The 23,205-nt window shown below is 44.3% G+C and overlaps 1 protein-coding gene across 1 annotated transcript in view; it reads right to left on the reverse strand.

Moving 5' to 3' along the window:
- Window positions 1-262: 262 nt before the first annotated feature.
- The window catches only part of PEG3 (paternally expressed 3), a 30,446-nt gene continuing 7,503 nt past the window's right edge, over window positions 263-23,205 (reverse strand). Inside the window, 7 exon segments of the mRNA XM_011979637.1 lie at window positions 263-6,504; window positions 6,672-6,764; window positions 7,841-7,943; window positions 10,897-11,000; window positions 12,307-12,390; window positions 13,142-13,231; window positions 13,815-14,291. Coding sequence (XP_011835027.1) covers window positions 2,603-6,504; window positions 6,672-6,764; window positions 7,841-7,943; window positions 10,897-11,000; window positions 12,307-12,390; window positions 13,142-13,231; window positions 13,815-14,205 — 4,767 coding nt within the window. The 5' untranslated portion in view covers window positions 14,206-14,291 and the 3' untranslated portion in view covers window positions 263-2,602.

The raw sequence follows: 23,205 nt of genomic DNA on the forward strand, positions 1-23,205 counted from the left end.
TCATAAACCTGTGCACAGAAACAAGCATAAACAAGATAGAGGAGACTATATCTGTCTTTGGATGGTGGGAATATGATTTTTTTTCCTCCACTTCTCTGTAATTTCCAAGTGTGTGATAATGAGTTCAAATTATGTTCACAATGGAAATGTGATCATAAACTTTTTAGTAACACTACCATAAAGAACACTCAAGAAATTTAAGAAAATAATGCTCAACTATAAGCCTACAACACCACCACAACAGCTTTTGACTATAAGCATATATTTTTAAACAGTTATAACTGTAGTATAAATATACTTTCATGTCCTGCTCTCTCCACTTAATATTCTGTAAATATATTTCCACGTTGCTACATAACTCGTGATTACCATTTTTAAACAGCTGCATTAAGTGTCCACAGATAGGCTGAAGCAATCATTCTCTTGTTTACCATTTGTTACTACCTTTTCACTAACTTAAGGTTGGAACGGACACCCTTACTTACGGCAAGGTGCTTTCTGAAAAGGGTCTACCACTGCCAACAATGTTAACACCAAGTAACGAACCCACAAAGTTCACCCCGACATCAACATTGATTCTCGTTTCAAGAGTCCTCTTCCCATGTAGTACACCTCACTGCCCCTCAGCCTTCCCGATGTCCGTTCCAACCTCAGGTCTTCCTATGCAGCTAGCTCTCACCTACACCAAACCATCAAAGGCTCCTTTTCCAAACTGCTCAGGACACCCCACTCAATTCCTTCTCAGCAACCTGGCCTTCCACAGTTCTTGCCTCTGGTGTTTTCTTCTGTCTGTCTCCTCTCCCCTCCTAGATCTGGTGATATATTAGGACTCCCTTCTTTGGCTTACTCATTTCTGCTTCTAGCTCTCAGCTCTACAATCTTCCTAAATGTTGACACTCCCTGCATCTTTGACATACTTCCAAGCCCTAATCCTGCAGATCCAGAAGAGTAAGATTCAGACACATTTCCCCCAGTGGGTATTTTAATTTTGCTTGTCCAAATGATCTACACTTACATTTTGCAAATCTTTTTTTTTTAAATTTTTTAAATTTTAAATTTTTTTTTCCAGCCAACTCAAGGCCAAAAAAAAAAAAAAAAAACTCTTAATATAGTTATTATGCAAGGGTAGGGGAAGCAAAGGAGCACAGGTAGTCCACAGAATAGGACACAGGAAACCTCAAGCTGTGAGGTCCATTTGTGATTAAAAGGAATACTAAGATTAGATGAACGCGACACTCAGAAATACTCTAGGAGAGCTGAAAAAGAAGGAACAGATGTTAACAAAACAAATTAAGGCTGCTGGGGAACCTGAGTCCATGTTAAGCTTGGGTTGACTGTAAAGAAAGCAATTTTTTTTTTTTAATGCAAGTTAGACATGGAGTTAGAGGGTCAGATAAATAACGAAGAGAATTAAGTTAGCGATAGAAAGATCTAAGGATACTAGCTCCTGGGCACCTAGGGTGCAAACTGACTTGTGGCAGCATAGGCTGGTGCTGCACAGGGGACCCAAGCCATGTTGCTACTTGTCACTTAAGGCAGGAAGCGCACAAAGGAAGTGATGAAAGGTCATTAGCCTGCATCATTATTTACAGCATGAGAGCCTCTCCTACGGTTCTCAACCTTCATTAGGCACTACTGTGATCTAGTGATGGTTGTAACCCATTCTTTAAAGGCAAAGATGTAAGATTTACAGGGAAAAGCTTCGGGTTTTATCAATTCACTATCATCAAACACATACTGAGTTGGTTTAAAAAAAAAAAAAATCCAGAAAACAAACTTGTAATATTTTTACATGACAACCACTTCAACAAACATAACGATGTGGGAACCAATCAATTTGGGTCACAAAAAGTCAATCCGTGTATTGTAAAGCCTTACACAGTATTAGGTTCCAAAGTGTTGGTGCAGACGAAATGGCTGCAGAAAGAAGCTAAAGTACTTCTCTTTTCAAACAGCAAAGAGTAAAAGACATGTTATCTATCATGCCCACACCTTCACAAGACTGTTCAAGGGTAAGAAACAAAACAATTACTCGAAAAAGATACTGACAGGGTTCAAATAATGCACAATAAATCTTTCTTGGGATCTAAGACACTTACAAATATATTCAAATTTGTTGCTCTCTTCCTCCTCCAAAAAAAAAAAAAAAAATTCAGAGTACCAGGTAAGGTACCTCTGTAAACTGTAACTGTATATCATGTTAAATCCAAATCTATGTGATCACTGTTCTGCCATAATTTGCTATTTTATATACACCTCAGGAAACACTATATATACATTACACAAGTGTCATTTACAGTTGGTTTGGGCAACCTTTGTAGTATGGAATACTCATAGGGTTTTCTCAATCTGGTTACTTGGAAAGGTAAGATGTGTGCTGTGGCTTTCCCACATGCAGACACTGACATCTGAAGGGGAAAGCTTAAGACTGGAATCTCCACATTCATTCTCTTTTCAATATGAGTTTGGAGATGTTAAGTCAGGTGTGTAACACACTAAGGTTAAGTCTCCTACTGACATTGTCATGGATTGGTTTGAATTCTCTGTGGTTTGGTAAGGGTCAAGTCCTAGGTGAAGGTTTTCTAACCTTTACCCCATGCCTTCAGCCAGTGTGGGTATTCTGGTGTCTGGCGAGGGACAGGCGGTCACTAAAGAGCTGCCCACAGACGTCACATTTGAAGTACTTCTCATCAGCTTGATTGGCACCACCTGTGCTGGTGCTGGCATGTTCGATGTAGCCTGAGCACTCCCCAAAGGCATTTGCAGGCTCAAATATGATCATGCTGGCATGAGTTTTCAGGTGCTCACCGAATGCTGTGCTGGAAGTGAAAGTTTCTGTGCATTCATGGCAATCATAGTATGGTTCTTCTACCTGAATCTCTTCATCTTCAGCTTCTTCTGGGTCTTCAATTCCCACACCGTCAGGCTCGTCGGCATCTCCCTCTGGCTCTTCAGCTCTTTCTTCTGGGTCTTCAATCCCTGCACCATCTGGTTCATCGGCATCCCCATTTGGCTGCTCGGCCTCTCCATTCGGCTGTTCAGCCTCTCCATTGGGCTCTGCAGCCTCTCCATCTGGCCCTTCAGCCTCTCCGTTTGGCTCAGCCGCCTCCACCTCTGGCTCGGCAGCCTCCACTTCCGGCTCAACAGCCTCCACTTCTGGCTCGGCAGCCTCTACATTTGACCCCTGAATCCTCAGAACTACTTGTGGAACGTGGACATTGGCTTCAACTTCCTGGGCTGCTGCTGCTGCAGCTGCTGCTTCATCATCATCATCATCATCTTCCAGGTGAAGCTCCTTATGTTTAGTGAGGACTGTGCTATGAATAAAGGACTTTCCACAATCCTTGCATTCATAGAATGGTATAGCTCCTTTGAGGGGCTCAGTAAGAAATGAGGTGTGAGTATAGGAGGACCCATACTCATAAGGCTCATTCTTATGAACAGTTACATGATCTGCAAGTTCTGCTGGGTTGATGAAAGCCTCTCCACAGATTGCACATTCAAAGAGTCTCTCTTCGGTCTGACTTCTCTGAAACTCAGTGAGGGCTAAGCCTGGAATGATAGCTTCCTCAGCCATCTGGCTCTGCTCCAGTAAATCATCTTCCCTGTGAAGTCTCATATGCTCATTAAGGGCAGAGCTATGAATGAAGCCTTGTCCACACAAAAGGCATCGAATGGCCGACCCAGCAAGAGCAGGATTCCTCTCTGCGGCACGATTCCTCCGTGGCTTCATGGGCAAGAGGGCAATAAAACCATCATCACACCCCTTCATGGAATACAACTGGTCTTGTTCATGGATTCTCTGATGCTCGAAAAGGAATGAGCTATGAATAAAAGATTCCCCACACTTTGGACATTCATACAGCTGCTCTCCAGTGTAATCTCTCTGATACTCGCTGACGGAATGGGTGTGAATTACAGAATGTGTGTACTCCCGACTGTCAACCAGGCACTTCCTGCTGTGGACTTTCTGATGGTCTGTGAGGTCTGTGAGATCCACAAAGCCCAGGCCACAGTCCTCACATTCATAGATTGCGTTATCAGGGTCATCCTTCTGCAGGTCTTCCATGTCTGAGCCTTGAATGACAGGGCCTTCAATTGTCTCCTGACCATGGGTCTCCTCGCCGTAGGTCTCCTCGTCGTGGGTCTCCTCGCTATAGGTCTTCTCCCCACGGATCTTCTCACCTTGAGACTCCTTACCATGAGACTTCTCTTGCTCATAGATTTTCTGGTATGTGTTCAGGTCTTTGCTGGTGGCAAAAAATTGTCTGAATTCCTTAAATTTGTTCCATGCTTGCTCTCTAGCATACTGCTCTTGGGCATAACTTGTTTGAGGGTCAGTAGGGGCCAGGCTGCGAATGACAGACCATTCGTAGTTTCTGCTTCCAGAGGGCTTCTCTCTATCATGAATCTTCTGGTGCTCAGTGAGGTCAGAGATACGCCCAAAGCACTCCCCACACTCCTGACATTCATAGAGCATCCCTCGAGGGCGAAATGTTTGTTCACCAAAAGGTAGAGAGTGAATTACAGAGGTCTCATTGCTCCTATGCTCAATGTATTTCTTTTTAGCACGAGCCTTCTGGTATTCACGGACATTTGAGCTGGGAACAGAGAATTCACCATCCTTCTTAAATTCACCAGATCCCTCTCCAGGAACACTTTTCTGAGGTCTGGCATGGGATACACTCTGTATGACAGAGTCTCCATAGTTGTGATCCTTACTGCCCCCTTCACAAGGGTTCTCTCTGGCAGGAATCTTCTGTCGCTTATCATTAAGGTCTGAGATATAAATGGAGCATTCTCCCTTCTCATTAGATTCCACCAATTCATTTCCACTGTGACTTCTTGGAGGTTTGGAAGTCACTAAGCTATGGATAACAGACCTACTGTATTCCCTTCCTTCAGACGTGTTCCCTCCAGCACGAACTCTCTGATGGTTGATAGCATCGAAGCTCTGAATGGTAGACTCTGCCATTACTTTTGGTTTACTGGGCCCCGCTACACTGTGACTTTTCTGAGCTTCCACAGAGGCTAAGCTATGAATAACAGACCTCTCATATGATTTCCTTTCATAGACATTTTCCTTAGTGGGAATCTTCTGGTTTTCATAGGGGTTAGAGCTAATGGTGAATGCCTTCTCGTCCTCATCACTTTCAGGAGGTCGTGTTATAGTATGACTCTTCTGAGATTCAGTGAAGGGTCCACTATGAATGACAGATTTCTCGTACCCTCTGCCTTCAAAGAGGTTCTTTCGAGAATGAATTTTCTGATGCTCACTGAGCTCTGAGCTTTGCATGAAGGCATCCCGGCCATCTGTAAAGTCATAGAGCTTCTCCTTATTGTAAGTCTTCTGACGCCTTTTAAGGGACTGACCAGGAATAAAGGTTTCCTCACATACTTTACCCTTATTTTCAAATGGGTTCCCTCTAGTATGGATTTTCTGATGTTCTTTCAGGGATGAGCTATGAAGGAAAGTCTCCCCACACACCTTACATTCGTACATTTTCTCTTTACCATACATTTTCTGAAACTCATTAAGGGTTGGGCTGGGCCTAAAGGTTTCCCCGCGCTCACGATCACGTTCACGCTCATTATCTTTGTCATCCCCAAAGTGGATTTTCTGGTGCTCAATCAGGGCAGAACTATGAAGGAAGGTTTCCTTACACACCCTGCACTCATAGAATTTGTCTTTGCCATATATTTTCTGAAGCTCACTAAAGGTTGGGCTAGGCATGAAGGCCTCCTCACACTCCTGATTCTTACATTCCACAGGATATTCTCTAGCATGAATTTTCCGATGTTCAGCCAAGGCGGCACTCTTATTGAAGGTCTCTCCACAGTCCTTACACTCAAAACGTTTCCCTCCAACCTGACTTTTCTGAACTTCACTGACAGCCACACTGTGAATAAAGGACTCACCATACTCATAGAGGTTCTCTCTAGTATGCATGATCTGGTGCTCAACAAATTCTGAGATGACACTGAACGACCTCCCACACTCATCACATACATATGGCATTGCCCCAAAATCAACTGGCTGTGACTCAGTAAACGACGGGGAGCTGAGGCTGCTCAGGTTGCTCATGCTCACGGCTTTTCTCATCTCACTACCACATTCAAAGGGCTTCTTCCTGGGACAGCCTTTTTGATCATGAATCGAGCCCTTCCCATCCGTGTCAAAATGATAGCGCCTCTTTCTTTCCAGAACTCTCTTTCTGGAAACAAGGGTTGAATTAAACCTAAAGCCTCCCCTAAATGCATTCCCTTCATAAACCCTCTGCTGGATCACTGACTCCCTCTTGTGCAATGAAACGTCCTTCCAGTTAGCATCTGACATTCTGGGGAATCTCTGTGACTGGTCGCTTGACTCCCTTGCTCTTCCCGATTTGGAACTGCGCGACACATCCTTGATGAATTTTTCCATTATCACTCCGTGGGAAGACTCATCTTCACAAATCCCCCGCCGGTGGGTTGATTTTTTGGCTTCAGGCATAGTTTTTAGACCTGGAAAGAAACCCTAAATGTAAATACTCCCTAGTCCCCACAGGAAGGACAGTGGGACTTGGAGGGGTGCACCCTTCTGTGATGTTTAGGAATGCAAAGTGTAGAAGGTTCCTTGATAGCATCTTACTGGCTGTGTGGCTCCTCTGTGGGATGTGCCTCCTGCTTACCTCGACTGGTGCTTGGGTAGGCACTTCTCTTGGATCTTGATGAGTGGCCCTGCGTCATGTGGGAGTGGCCATCGTCTTCAGCAAGCTGCACTCCTGGTCACAAGGACAATATGGTGCCTCAAATTCAAGTTGAGGACCAAGACTCATCCCCATAAATTGATCTTCATCTTTCACTGAGCCTCTAAATATGAGGTGGCCCACATCTGATTCCTTGGATGTCAGAAGACATTTGCTGTCTCATTTCCCTACTATCTATTCCCTAATCCATTGTAATCTGCAAGTAATTCTTCTGACTCCACTCAGAAATGTGCACAAAGACCTCACATGTCCCTGAAATCAGTGCATTGTCTTTTAGTCTTCACCTTCTTGTAACCACTTTTTTTTTTTTTTTTTTTTTGAGACGGAGTCTCGCTCTGTCACCCAGGCTGGGGTGCAGTGGCCAGATCTCAGCTCACTGCAAGCTCCACCTCCCAGGTTTACGCCATTCTCCTGCCTCAGCCTCCCAAGTAGCTGGGACCACAGGCGCCCGCCACCTCGCCCGGCTAGTATTTTGTACTTTTTAGTAGAGACGGGGTTTCACCATGTTAGCCAGGATGGTCTCAATCTCCTGACCTCGTGATCCACCCGTCTCAGCCTCCCAAAGTGCTGGGATTACAGGCTTGAGCCACCGTGCCCGGCCCTTGTAACCACTTTTTAAGTCCTCTTTTTCACTGGCCTTCTTCCTCTTACCTCACGACTGCTCTTCCTCCACCCGCTCCCTTGAGGCCCCACGGCCTTATAGACCTGCAGGACAGCCAACTTCCCACTACCAATTTAGGCTAGATGTCTTCCAGGAAAGTCCACATGGGAACTCAGGATTCCATCCTGAATGTCTACTTAAAAACCTCCAGTGCTACCGCTCTGGAAAAAGGTATCAACTCTTGTGGCAAGAAGCATCTCCCTGCTTGTCCCCACCCTGTACAATATATCTTTACCCAAAGCCAGAGGTATTTCTTAAAAACACACATTTCATCATTTACTCCCTCATTTGAAATCTTTCATAGATTTCTTACTACCCTTGAAGTCCAAATATATTAATGTGTCGGACTCTAACATCCAGCTTAAAAAGGAGCAAGATGACAAAATGCTCCAATGACTGGACTGGGAGTGACTGAGAAGCAGCTGCTTACCCAGGGAGAGCAGCTTCCTGTAGTTTTCCATGTTGTCCTGGATTGTGTTGTGAGGTTTCCTGTCCTCAGTGAGGTCTACCACATTTTGGTATGATTCAGCATCCTAAAACAGCAAACACAGACCTCTCAATGGAGTCTGTCCCCACCGATATCCAAAGACAGAATAATGTTGGCGACATGGGAGCTACATATATGAAGTTATATAGTAAGTGCTCACGGTATTGGGGTTCTGAGTGATCCAAGTCAAGTGTTACTAGGGGCCTACGTCGTACCTACCTTGGTGCTACACTCTGAGGCAGATCCCAAAGACGCATGACACATATTCCTTGCCCTCATGCAGCTTATAATTTGGTTGGAGAGAAAAGACTCATGAAACAATTAGAGAACAATAAACAATAAATTGGGGTACAGATAATAAGTGCTAAACGGGTTTTGTAGAGGGACAGTTCAGGGTGGGCCTGAACAGTGTGCAAAGGTTTGTGGAGGGCAGGTGGGGCCTTAAGTAGCGGGTAAGGTTATGATACATAGAGAAAGGGATTGGTGGGAAAACTTAAACAGACTAAATATCAAACAGGCATGGAGTACTCAGGGAACAGAAAGAAGACACACACATTCAGGCAGACGTCTGGTCAGGATGTGACTTAAACCTCCCTCCTGGTTTCTCCATGGCATAGCACGGCTATACTGAGGGAGTTTCCAGTTTGCAGAATTTCCAAATAACCCAGGAATAACTGTAAGCCCTGAGGGCATTTTTATAATTGCCTTTTCTGTTTTAATGGACATTTACCTAAAACGGAATTTAAAAATTCCTCGAATTACTCAGGAGAACCTTCTACCAGGACCCTAAAGGACCTTTGCTTATTGCCAGAGGGCCGACTAGAACACTACTGGTTTCAGGGAGTCATGGTTCCAGGAAGAACGGCACTGAGGCTGGAGAGAGACTTGAGGAGGGAGACGGGGCTATGGGAAGCCCACAGGCTTTGGAGCTGGACAGAGATCTGGGTCAAAGGAGGATCGCACCGATTATGAGCTGTGCAACCTTGGGAACAGAAATCTTTTTTAACCTTTCTTTCAGGTTCTTCACCTGTAAAATGGGGAGAAGTGCATTTATCTGCTTTGCAATACTGTGGGTGAGGATTTTCGGCAATGTGATGTGTTGCTTAAATATTAAGAAAAATTATGTAAAGGAAATACATATGTTTTGATATTAAATCCACCATAGTTCTATTGCTGGGAAAAGGCATGGAGCAACATGAAAAATGTAGCAAAAAAGAGGGTTTGCTGAATAAGGTATATATCAAGAAAACAAAGAGGTACGGGCATCTGGGTTTAAGAGGGAAGCCTTATTTATGCACTGCCTGTGTCCTGCCACAAAAAAGCAAAAACAACGACAAAAACTAAGTAGGGCAAGGGAACAAAGCAGAGCTTCACAGACAAAATTCTTTTCTCACATGAAAGAAAAAGCACACTTTGATTTGAAATTAAAATCTAGGCAAGTGGGCAGCCCTACATTGGTTGTTCACTTTGTTTGTAATCAACAATGACATCTTAATGTATACAAACTGCAATCAAGTTCAACGGAAGAGATGCTGTTCTGAAAACAATGCTAGTATGGCACAATGTAATTTTCACAACATGATCCATACACGTGAACAATTAAGAGATTTACACATGATGCTAAAAGATGAGAGAATTTTCTCTTTTGTACACCTCCAAAACGTAATTTGTCATTTGCTGCTGGGGTTACTACTATACTGCATCAGTAGGAATCAGTAGCTTCCAGAATTTTGATTATGCAGACATGGGGCCTGGATGCCAATTCTTCACAGATTGTCAAGGAAGGGCATTTAAAAAGCAAAACAAGACAAAGCCCAACTACCAGGATACCAATGGCCAGGCCCACACATGCCTGCAGCCTTCTTCCTGTATCCCAGTCACTTGGCCCTTTGTTTAGTTCCTATCCCACAACTTTAGCTGAGCTCTCCCTAATGCCTGGGGTCCCCTCCCACAACACCTGACCCAGTCTGCTCCTTGCTCTAAACGGCAACTGTTAATGCCTCCAAGACATTTCCCTTCAATCCAAATCAAGGCCCTTGTTACAATTTCTTGTTAACTCTCTATTTTTCCTTGAGGGCACTGAGAACGATTAGCAGTTATATACAACATTTATGTCAATATTTATTTGTGCAACTGTCAAAAGCTTCTCAGGGCAGGGCCCCTCTCTGTGTTGCTCACTGCTGTGCCCCCCAGGGCCTAGGCCTGCTATCTGACAGGGGGTGGGCACTGATACATGAAGGAAAGCAAGGTTCAGCCCAATGGCTCCTCCCTTCTTTGAGTCCAGTCAGTGCTGGGGTCTTCCTCCACACTCCACCATGTCTAAGTGACCCCTTTCCTCCTTCCTAAAAAACAAGCTCAAGTCCCACCTTTTTTTTCCCTTCATGAATCTCCCTGACACATGCTGCCTCTTAAACCACAACTGCCATAACATTTAATGGCATGCCTACCATGTGCCAGGTACTTTATGTATGTGTATGAGTGACTTTTCACAGCAGCTCTGGGAGCAATCACCATACTCATTTTACAGATGAGGAAACTGAAATTCAGCTTAGTTGAGTAAATGGCCCAAGGCCAGCTAGCAAGTGGCAGAGCCAGGCTTTGAACCCAGCTCTTGTCAGCTCCAGAGCCTTTGTTCTCCCTGGCCAGTCTACTCTGCAGACCCACAGCTTTCCTGGCTCCCTCTTGAGAACCAGAAACATCTCCAGAGTCACTCTGCTTCCCCGGCCCTGTAGGGAACGGCAATGTGACCAACCTACCAAGTGACACACATGCTGAGGGGCAGTAGCTCCTCTGACCACATGAACGACACAGCCAGCCAGCAGCAGCCTGGGCTACTTGTCACCTATGGGATGGGCCTGGGCTCTTCCTGGAGGGCTGGGGCTGTCACCCCAGGTGGGACTCTAGGGGCAGATAAATAAACACACCATCCGAGGAAAGAAAGGCATCTCTGCCACGAAATGAAGATGGCCTTTCTAGAAAGAGAGGAAACCTGAGCATACCTGAGATCGGGACTCGTAAGCCCTGGAGTCCCTGTCATCATCTCTTTCCATTTCAAAGCTTGTTTTCGCCATCACAGGAAGGGAAAGATCCCGCTGAGGCATCCCTGGGAACAGAAAAGGCATCAACAAGAAGCAGGGCCCAGTCCATCCTGCAGGTCCCAGGTCTGTCCTACTCAACTGTGAAGCCGGCTGGGGTGTGAGTGTACAACAGCAAGTGCCTTTCTCTTCTCTGCACTCTGTGGCAGCCTCTGAGGAGTCCCATAAAACCAATCCCACAAAAACCCAGACCCAGAGCAGGGCCAGGGACCCTGCCTCATCCTTCTGCTCCCAGTCTCACAGGTGGTTCAGATTGTGCCCAAGATGTGTGGGTCCAGTGCAGTGCCCACTAGCCTCATCCTTCGGGCACAACCTCTGGGTCTCCCCAGCTGCAATGTGTGACAGGGAGATGGCATCAAGAGACCGTTCCACAGGGTCATGTCTCTGAACAATGCCTAATGTGTTGTGAACCATCACTAAACGTCACTCACTCCTGATATCCTTCTCCTGATCAATTTTAGGGGTGCCCTGCTGCCCAGAGCAGTGCTCTCCAAGTCCAGGAAGAAGAGGAAATGATTTCCAGCAGTATGGACACCAACACCACATTGGTGTGATGATTGATTCCCTTTCAAATCTCAGGCCTGGTGCTCAGATGTGGCACTGCACTTTCCTAACACTGCAAGAAGTCATTGCAGACATTCCTAGTTAACAACATTGTTATAATGTGTTTTTCATTCTGCTTTCTGCCTATGGCACTTTATACTAGTTTTCAATTTTTTTTTTTTTGGAGACGGAGTCTCGCTCTATTGCTCAGGCTGGAGTGCAGTGGTGTGATCTCGGCTCACTGCAAACTCCACCTCCTGGGTTCACGCCATTCTCCTGCCTCAGCCTCCTGGGTAGCTGGGACTACAGGGGCCTGCCACTGCGCCCAGTTATTTTTTGTATTTTTAGTAGAGACGGGGTTTCACTATGTTGGCCAGACTGATCTCTCGATCTCCTGACCTCGTGATCTGCCTGCCTCAGCCTCCCAAAGTGCTGGGATTACAGGCGTGAGCCACCACGCCCGGCCTAGTTTTCAATTTTTAGAGTAGCATAATCTTTCATATAGAAACTTCTAGCTTTTTAAAAAAAATGCACCAGCTTAAGAACACTGAGCAAATAGTTCAGATGGCAACAGGTCTATGTGGTGAAACCTGTGCTGGTGGCGCTGAGTGGAACTTCACAAATAGGAGGCTCAGACTCAACTTTTGGGGAAGCAGAAAAGAGCCCAAATGGAGCAGCAGAAACTTTTGAGGCCCTGGCACTTTCCCCTTCAACCTACGCACAGCACATGCTCTATATCTCCTGCTGAGAAAGAAAGTGGTTAAGACTCACTGCTTCTTGGGTTCCTGGTGTAGGACCAGCGGTCTCGTGGCTCCATGTCTCTGCTTCTGCCCCTCCGGTCCCAGTCCCGGTCACCTGAGCGGGTGAGACATTCCAGTGGTTAACAAAGCACTTCGACACACCTGTTTTCCCTGCATGTGCACAAACACCCCTCTGGAAAGAGATGCTACCCTCTTCCCACAAGGAATGTATCCAAAACAGAGAGCTCCAGATTCCCAGGCTCATCTGGCCCCTTCTTTATCATATACCCGCAACATGGTTTCTGCAGGCTTTGCGCAAGTGGGGCTTGCTTCCAAGCAAGTTCCAAAGCTCAGTCCAGTAGCTAACCCCCACTTCAGACTCTTTGCTGGCTTCCCAGTTCCTAAGGGGCTGAGTCCACATTCAGGAGAATGGATTGCAGACCGTCTACTGTCTGGCAGCCAATCTTAAAGTGCATGTCATTCTACCACAAAAAAACACAAAACCCAGGAAAACAACACACACACCCTCCCTGAAAGCAGTGCTCCCTATAAAAGCTCACTGAAGCATCTTTAATGAACCTTCCTGGGGAGGCTGGGGTACAGCTGGAAGCAGCCTGCTGCAAATTCCAAATAGCTTTAAATATTTTATCGTTGAATAAAATGAAACTAAGTATTTAAGGTGTCTGTTTAGATATAAAAATATCTCATTATGCCATCAATTACTTTACCCTCTCCTCAGATCTCTGAGTGAAGCTGACCACCTGGGGATGGCGGGGCATCTTCATGGAGGCCCCAACCCACTGTGTCTCCACCTGGAAGCATCTGGCAGCGCCTGCCCATGGTTGACCCAGGGGATGAGTACTCACCACTGAAAGAATGGACTGAGTGAGGTGGTGAGGACTCTCCTCTGTCCCGGGCCATGTCGTCGTCACTGGTCATGTCACTGCTGTTGTCGTCTGAGAGGACACATCATCTGGTTACTATCGACCTGGTTACTATCTCTGGCCCATATTCTCACAATAGTTCCCCCCAATCCCTGAGTTGCATCTCCCTGTCACACACACACATGGTTGGAGTGACCTGATCCTGACATTGTTGAGCTCAAAACCCTTTAGTGGCTTCCAACCACTCCTGACATACTAAAAACTGTGGGGGGAGCATGGTGGCTGTGAGCACCCCGACCTCACACAAAAAGCCAGAAGGCAATCTCCTAGCACGCCACACCAAAAGGGCAGGAGCCGTAAGACGTTTTCTCCCTTCCACAGAGGTGTCTCCTTTCCCTCTCCTGACTCAGGATGGTGGTTCTGCGCCAGGGCAGTTTTGGCTGCCAGGGGATACCTGGGCACGTGCGGGGACAATTGTGGTGGTCACACCCAGAAAATCATGATGCGGCTCAATTCCACAGTACACGGGACACCCCCACCGCTGCCCAGGACAGAGAATAATCCAGCCCAGACCAAGTTGGAAGAGTGGAGGCTGAGAGCCGCAGGGCACGCCTGAGGCCTGCACTGACCACCATCACCCCATGGAAACTCTTACCTTCCGGTTGGTACATCTCCTTGTGATTCTCCAGCAGAGTGATGAGTTTCTCACAGTTCTCTGGCTTTTTTGCTCGCACCCAAGGCTTGAGCTTTTCAGGGATGATGGTCAGGTACTGCTCAAGGACCAAGAGCTCGATGATCTCCTTAGTGCGAGTCTCCAGCTGCAACCAACCAAGGCAGAGGTTTCGGAGTTTGACCAGGGTCTTCCGAGGCCCAACAAATTCCACGTAGATTAGGTTCCGAAACCTCTGATGAAAAAACTAAGAGTCAGTTGGACCTTCTCCTGTGACGACATCCGGCTCCTTAGTCAAGTCACTGTCTAGCTCATACAGATTTGGGGCCCAGGACTTCTTAGGTGTGGTGGCAGACAAGTGCTTTGGAGACAGCATTTCTCTAAGTAAAATTTTCACTGGAGGAACCAAACATGAGTCAACGGGAAAGACGCGGCAGCCCCTGACCGTCAGTACTCAGGGACCTGTAGATCGTAAGGAGATATACACATGTCCCAGAAGTTGAGGACCAGGCAGCAGTGAAGGCCACCCTACCAGGGGCATCAACAATGCTTTGGGATATGGGAGTCGCCAGGAAATAGACAAACAACTGCACAAAGTTGGCCTCAGCACAGCAGTTACAAGCACGACCCCTGGGCTTCACATAGACCTACTCCTGAGGAGTTAGGTCTGCTACTAACTTGTTAGGTGACTGTGGGCAACTTGTCTAATGCCCTAGAGTCTGTCCCTGTAATCTGAGAAACGAGAATAACAGCACCTGCATCCCTTTCAGAATTGTGAAGCTGAAATAAACTAAGATACCTAAAAAGACTTAACTGCCCAATGCAAGGCACAAGAGAAACGTTCAAGGCCCTAGCCAGTACTACACTCAGATGTCAGCACATTTATTAGCAAAAATGAAAAGGGAAGTAGGAGCTGGGGCAAATCCTCCCCTAACATTTCTTCCCTTAACACAATCATTAAAACACAGTATACAACATGTAAAAAATGGAAGACCACTCAAAAATATTAAAAGTACTCAACTCTAGGTAACATGACATTATTCCCTCAGACAGTGACAAGTGACCACTGAGCCTCTTGACGCTACTGCATGTTCTTTTGCCCTTCATCAATCTCATCAAAGATCTCATCTGTCTAAAAGAATCGGCTTTCTGTTTTGACATTCCTTTCTTATTGTTTCTTTACCTAGTTCATTTATCTCCTTGTCTTTATTTTATTATCTGCCCCCTTCCATTTTTTAAACTTTCGAGATTGGATATAAACGTAAAGATTTCCAATCTCTCCTCTTTTTTACGTAACCAAGTAAAGCTATACGTTTCCCTTAAAGCATTTGTGCTATCATTTACGTTTTATTACGTATTTTTAAGACTTGTCAGCACAACTGGTGCAACTAAGTAGGGCAATATGGGAAAGAAATCGAGGTCTGGGAGCATAAACTACCTACTGGCTTTACTTCCAGAGAAGAAAAAAAAACCATATGCAACAAAAATTTTCTCCCTTTGTTTTAAAAGGAAAGCAAGTTTAAATTTTTTAATTTAAAAAAGTCTAAAAGAAAACTGAAGGTGTTTCCATTATTCAGAGTCTCAATTAGACATTATCACTTGGAAATTAATGTGGTAACTGCGGTAGTAAACTCATGTTTACTCGTCTCAGTGACGGGCTCCCACTTCCCTCACTATGCAAACTGCCTTCCCGCGCTCTCTCTTGTAAGTTATCCCATGGAGCTTGGGCACCATCCAGTGCAAATGCCTCGATCCTGAAGACCTTAGCGACTGGACTATTCCCTTGCTGCCCTTCTCCATAGGACTGAGACACCACAGACAGCACAACATAGATAATGCTCTGCTGGGCAGAAGAATCCCAAAGCAAGGGAAGGCAGCAGGCCAGAGAGTCCAGGCTCCAGATGATTGGTGTGACATTTCAGACATGGTCACTCTAACCCAGGAAAGGCCAAGAGCAGAGGTCTGTGCCTGTGAGGGAGACAGGCAAGGACACACGGCCCAACTCTGCCACATGGCAGACAGGCTCAGGAGAACACTCTGGTACCTGAGATGATACTAGCCCTCATCCTCAGGCAACAAAACAGCCTCAGATATGTAATCACCTGTCTGGGAACAGGATCCTTTCTGGAACTTCAGACCAAGCAGTTATCCACAGGAAGAGAGCCAAACACAGGTACCTGCAGACGTTTTAAAGGAAGAAATACATAGACTAAGAATATGAAAGACATATAGAAGGAGTGTCAGAGAATTAACTCCCCAAATGACTGGGGACTCAAATAGCACTGGGGTGATGCCTTCTATACCTTCAGGGAAAGGTCATTCCCATGCTATACAAACCATGCCAGACAGGAGAAATAAAAAGCTTTCAAACTGTCTTTATGAAACCAGAACAAGTCAAAAACGCAAGACAAAGATACCACTAAGAAACCACGAACCAAACTCACGAAAGCAGAAATAAAAGTCTTAATGCTGCTATTTTTGAACATTATTCTATGGAGTTCTACCCAATTACAGTAAGACAAGAAACACACATCTGAGGCACAGAGATAAAACTAACATTCCCTTACGTAACATCTATATACGTATATATGCTTCTACATTATGTGAATTTCTCTCCCCAAAAGACATGAATTGAAGCATAAAGTATCCTAGGTAAAAGCTATATATCAGAATGGTAGACTTACAGAGTTCAACAGGAAATAACATTTTTTTTTTGAAGAAAATACAAATAGCCGAATCTGACTCAAGAAGCAGAGAAAAATATGACCACTAGGGAAGAAATCTAAAAAGCTGAAATAATGTAAAGAGCAACTTCCCAAATAAACTTTCTGTGAATAAAATATTTACCATGCCATAAAAACCATTCCAGAGCACAGAAAAGAGATGGAGGACTTCCTACAATTAATTATGTGACCACTTGAATGCCCACATGTATCTTGTCACAAGGTGGATGCCAACTTCTGTGCCAAAAAAAAAAAAAAACACATTGCTTTTCCTCAAGACATTCAGGATTAGAGTAAACATACACAATCTTCATTTAACATGCTCAAGATTTTCAGACCAGGCCAATAGAACTTGGCCCTCGGTTAATAGAAGCCATTGAAAAATTGAAGTTATTTTTTTAACAGAAAAACTTAAAAAAAAAAAAAAAAAAAATCAGACCTGAGCAACTTCCCACCATGGCAGCAGAAATTCATTTGGGAGTAAAGAAAGGGCTTTGGAAACAAAACAATCAATCATAAAGCTGGGCAACATATGTTTGTATGTGCGGGAAGACATAGGCACTCATATACTGCTTGTGGCAATGCAGATTTTAACAAAATTAGAAGTGCACATATCCTCCCTCTCCTATAAATTCTACTTCTACAAATTTACCTCAGAGATATGTAATGGCCTATGTGTAAGAATATATTCACTGAAGTGTTGTTAATAGACAAGATACGTTATGTTCATACAATGAATTACTGTAAAACCCTTTAAAACAAGGCAACCTTAAATAAATGAATATGAGATGATCTCTAACATAGTTATGTGCGAAACCGAACACAGCGCTGTATACAGCATTCCAGGAAACTAAAAACAGATGTGCTTACACAGACGGTTTCTAGAAGGATATATAAGAGACTATTAATGATGACTAATAGCAGTTGCCTCTGGGTAAGGGAACTAGGGGCCAGGAAAGGGAGGGCAACTTACTTTTTCACTGTATATTCTCCCTTTGTTTTTTGTTTTTATTTTTATTTTACCATGAGCATGTATTACCTAGTCAAAAAAACAAATTCAAAGTTAAAACAATAAACAAAACTATTAGTAGAGGCCTTTAGAGGTTGTGCTACCCACGGAGTGGGTGCAGGCAGCCGTAACATCTTTACACTGGTGCCGAGCCCAGGCTCTCCTCCCCTCCCCTCCCCTTCACCATCCGCAGCTTGAATCCATGGTCATACCCTAACCTGGCCATTTGCAGGGGACATGAGAAAGTCAATTTAGAAAACCCCAAAGAATCAACTTTGAAACCTCTTAGATCCAATAAATACTTATGATATTGCAGTTGCAATCTGAATATACCCCTCAATTATACCCATCAACTGTCAGTACATAAATACAATGCCATCCCCTATCTTGGCAATTCCACTTCTGAAATCTAACTCACAGACCCATCTGCCCATGTGCACAAAGACATACGGTTCAAAAGTGTGTTCACAGAAGCACTGTTTACAACAGCAGAGAACAGGAACAGTCAGGCAAATGCTCAAGCATAATTCCAGTGGCAGAGACCACTGAAAGGCCACCACGTGGGACACAGGAAAATAAAGATGGGCCCAACTTTTCTGCACTATAAAAACCAACCAAAGTAAAAACAAACCAAAAAGTGAGGGGGAAAGTATTTTATACCATAGATGACAGTTAATATTTGAAATGTAAAAGGTTTTTGGCATTAGGAAAAATAGCCCAATATGAAAATAAACAACACCAATACACAAAGTTCATAAAATTAGTGATAATAAAGGCCGCTTACTTAACATCAGAAATCAAAGAAATATAAAATATTACAATAAACATTTTTTTGACCTATCGAATGGGCACATGTTTAAAAGATGAAAATTTTTGCTAGTGAGGGCGTAGAGAAGCTGGCTGATGCAGGCATGAACCACATTTCTGGACCCCATTTTGGCCACTGTTTAAAGCTACTAAAAAAACCACCTACTTCTTTTGAACCAGCAATTCTCCATTTAAGAACAAATATAGCCAAGTAGATAAAATGTTAATAAGAAAAAAAAAAAAGCTAAAAAGTCAGCTGCAGCTGGGTGCGGTGGCTCACGCCTGTAATCCCAGCACTTTGGGAGGCTGAGGCGGGTGGATCACCTGAGGTCAGGAGTTCGAGACCAGCCTGGCCAACATGGTGAAACCCTGTCTCTACTAAAAATACAAAAATTAGCTGGGCGTGGTGGCAGTAACCCCAGCTACTCGGGAGGCTGAGGCAGGAGAATCACTTGGACCCAGGAGGTGGAGGTTGCAGTGAGCCAAAATTGCACCATTGCGCTCCAGCCTGGACAACAGAGCTAGACTCCATCTCAAAAAAAAAACAACAACAACAAAAAACAAAGTCAGCTGCACACTATGTTTTAACCTTTGTATGTACAGCTAATTTCTGGTTTGTAAAAGGTAAAACCTCGAGCACAAAATAATGGCAGGTAACACATTTTATACATGGAATGGTGGGAAGGGACGAGCACGACTGACAGGGAAACGTGTTCGGTTGTGTTACTGCTATGTAACCACAGTCCTAACACAAGTCACATTAGAGCAACCCAGAGCCAAAGGCAGGAAGAGGAAGTGCTGGTCAGCCTTCTCCTGCAGGGCCACCTGACACAAAGTGGGCCATATGCAATTAGGTTAGCTGCCTTCCTGGCCGCGTGACCCAACCCTTAGCTTTGGATTCACCCCATCCTCTACTTGCCGCCCAAAGGGCAACTAGCAATGGGGCCAGATGCTGAACTTGCACCTGCCAGGGCCACATTACTTACCTTACCCTGCCTGGGGAAGATCAGATCCCAGGTGACCTTCTGTGACAGCGAGTCTGGCCAATCAAAAGCATAACTGCTCTACCCACTCGGCCCCCACTTCCCCAGGCCAGCTTCTCCATGGCAACAGCCACGCCTACCACTGAAGAAAACAGAAGATATGTGTTTGCAGGTGCTGAGAGGAAGAAAGGTCTAAAGGCTTGTCTGATGCTATCAAATGAAACATTAAGGCTCAGGAATTAGTCTGCCCGAGGATGGCCTAAACGGGCCATCAGTAAAAATGTAGCCTATTAATCAGAGCTGTGCTTGAAGATGTATGAATCCAACAGAACTACAGAGCACCTGTATTTATACCCCACTGCAAGGCCCCATGGGCAAGGACTCTGCTACCTTTTTCATCTCTGTATTTTTATAGGTGTTCAATAAACATTTGCACATAGATGCAATAACATTTGATAAACCCAATCTAACAAAGTCCAAATAATAGCCTATGATCTTGAAAGGCTATTCCAGGAATACAAGGAGGATGTCCCATAAAGGTAAACTGTTATACAAAGGATGAAAGGGGAAGGGGAGCCCATGAGCAGTATTTCAAGTTAAAAAAATTTGCAAACTTCAACAGCCTTTCCTCATAAGTTCTTAGCAGAGTAAACGCAGGAGACCATCTAAGCATAATACTTATCTCAAAGAAATGCAAACAAGCATGTTATTAAACCCTAAAGGTGTTCCTCTGGAAGTGGGGACAAGGAAGGGACAGCTACATCACAACTACAATTTAACATGACCCTGGAAGTCCTAGCTAGTGCAACTGAAGAAAAAAGTATAAATATGGGGGCAGCATTATTTTGAACTACAAAACCTTATGAGTAAATACAGCAAGAGAAATAATTCCCATTAATAGCAAAACAAATAAATAAATCTCCATAAATCAGTTTAACAAAGTTATCTGCAACTTCAAACAAAATTTCAAAAGTTTACAGAGGAACACAAAAATTAGCCAGGGGTGGTGGCATGCGCCTGTAATCCAAACTACTCGAGAGGTTGATGCAGGGGGAGCCCTGGGAGCGGGAGGGTGCAGTGAGCTAAGATCATGCCCCTGCATTCCAGCCTGGGTGACAGAACTAGACCACATCACCAAAAAAAAAAAAAAAAAAAAAAAAAATTACAGAAGGGCAATAAGTCTGAAATAAATACATGAAGACATGTGTATCACATTTTAAAAGTTCCTTTTTATTTTGAGGTGGGGAGTTTTGACAAACCGATAATCCAGTTCTTCTGGAAGAATAAATGTACAAGAATATCAAGACAACCGTGCATAAGGCCTATATGGAGTGGAAGGTGGTTTGTCTGTAAAATGACTCCAACACATGAAAATAAAGTGTTTCTTCCAATATAAGGATATAAGCACAGGGACAAATATACCACTGGGACATAACAGAGTCCAGAATTCAACTGTGTGAGAGTCTACAGACACATGGGGACTTAACGTATAACAAAGGACTGGAAAATGACTCCTTATTTAAATACAAACTAGGAACTTTCTTACAACTACATGGCAAAGGGTAACTTTAACAAAAAGGCCATGACAGGACCGCTGACACTGCAGTGTTTGGTTACTCAAGCATGCATTTCTAGAATTAGAGTTGGCCTTTGACGTTAGGAAAGGCCAATATAACCACTGCTGGCACGGAGCATCCCCTAAGAAATTAGGTATTTCAACTACACATTTCTGGAAAGCTAAGGCCACTAGGGCCAATGACAAACATATTTTGTTCTAAGTAAGTTACTGCACCCAAAAAATCAGCATCCCTCCTGAGTTTTCATTAAACAAGGAATGAAAACAAAGTATTTAGCAAAATGTTACATAACCATTAAGTCGTGTTGTCAAGAAATGTTACAGCTTTATTTTCTGATTATAAAAATAAAACACAGCACTACATTCAGGTATTGCAAAACATTCACCATAGAAACTGCAAGCCACACCTACTGATTAAGTTTGTTGCTGTTAATAAATCTTAAAATCTATACATATGTTGTTCTTACTGCAAATATTCCCATTTATGTGTACACAGAGAATGATAGTGTCCACACAATGGAATATAATGCAATTTTCAGAAAGCAAAGCTATAGATGGAGACCTTGAGTGTGAAATGTTTGATAAATGGCATGATCTCATGTATGTAAAAAATAGTTAAACATATGGTAGTACATACAAACTAAACTACATACAAACTAAACTGGAAGAAAACTCACATACACTTGTACTAAGACTATTTATGAAATAGGGGAAGTCTATCAGAATAAATGATTAATAATAACAAGTCTCTGTTTCTTTTTCCATCTCTATTTAAAATGTTATTTTAATTTCCCAATCAGGAAAAAAACTAAATATAAAAATGAAGTAAATTCAATGACTGTTTCCTAGGGGGTTTGTTTTCCTTCCTGCCCAGCTTGTTGCAGCACATCAGGCCCTCCCTTTTCCCTGCTGGGGTCCCCATAATACAATCTCCCTCTGACCCTTGAGCACTCCCACCGAGGGTACCCTGTGGTCACCATCTGTACCTCCCCTCTCCAGTGACTGTACCATGGAGGGGCTAGTAGGCATTAGGCTCCACACCCAAATCCTCACTTCACTGACAGCTGTCTAGCCATCGTATGGCTCAAGACTGAACTCTGGCCACAGGGCAAATCCATCTCCTTCCTGACTTGAAGGTGGGCTCCCACACACCCCTCATTACTAAAGCTTCCACATCTCCCTCTGCTCTCTCTTCAGAGCAGGACTCAGTGTTAAGTAGTAGCCAACTGCAGTTAGCAGCACACAAGGGCTAGCTGACACTGGGCCAGGGGACAAAGAAAGGTCACCAACTTCAAGGGGAGGGAGGAGAGGCGCCAAGTGATGGGGCCACTGATAAAGGATCCCTTACACAGCCAGGCAGGAAGAGTGCTTCTGGGAATCTGGCATTCTTTGATCTCCAAAGGATCTGTTCCTTAGGTATCTACACATGAAACCTCTCTGTATACAGAATAAGCTTGGCGCAGCCTGCTGTAAGACAGCACTGCCATTGAAGTCTGGATGGTGGTACTGATGCCATTCTTTGGATATTTTATGACACTTTACTTCTATTCCATTAAAATGAGTAGAAATTAAAAGCATGGGTCTCACAAGTAATATATGAAAAGATGAAACTCATCAGGCATCCTTGCCATCAAGTCGGGGAAGATCTATGGCTTTAATCAGAGAAATGATGGGTCAGTGTTCAACTGAGCAGGGAAGAACTTAGTTAAAGAACACATCATGCACTAGAAAGCGTCTGGTACCATGTGTGAGAAGAAATCCTGTGACTCCAGTTTGGCCTCAGGCTCCCACATCCCATCTGACGCAGGAGAAAATCCACCAAGTCTCCTTCAGTCTCATTTCCATTTACTTACTTTGGTCCCTCACCATGGTGCACCTAGATTCAGCCCCCTAACTCGTTCTACCTACCTCATTAAAAGGGGGCTGGAATTGAGAACTTTAAAGTCAGGAACCGAGGAGGTTACTCTCTTCGTCTCTCAGGGACAGCGTGGTGTGTGGTCGCCTCTCTCTTCTTGTTTGCTCCATTCTCCTGCCTCTCTCTGCAGACCGACATTCTCTACTTCAGCATGCACATGGAGTAAGATGCTGTCCCAGCCCAGGCCTACCTTACCTCCCAGTTTAAATGCCTGACACGCAAGTGTCCTTTCATCGAAATTCTCAGTATGAAAGTGCATGCTACAGCCTGATTCCTTCTAGGGCAGTGGTTCTCAAACTCAGACGTGCAGAAGAGTTGCCTAGGGTGCTTATGAAACACGAAGCTACCTTTCCAGGTGGGATG

This window comes from Mandrillus leucophaeus, unplaced genomic scaffold (genome assembly GCF_000951045.1).
Source record: "Mandrillus leucophaeus isolate KB7577 unplaced genomic scaffold, Mleu.le_1.0 Scaffold205, whole genome shotgun sequence".
In the NCBI taxonomy this organism is placed as follows: domain Eukaryota; kingdom Metazoa; phylum Chordata; class Mammalia; order Primates; family Cercopithecidae; genus Mandrillus; species Mandrillus leucophaeus.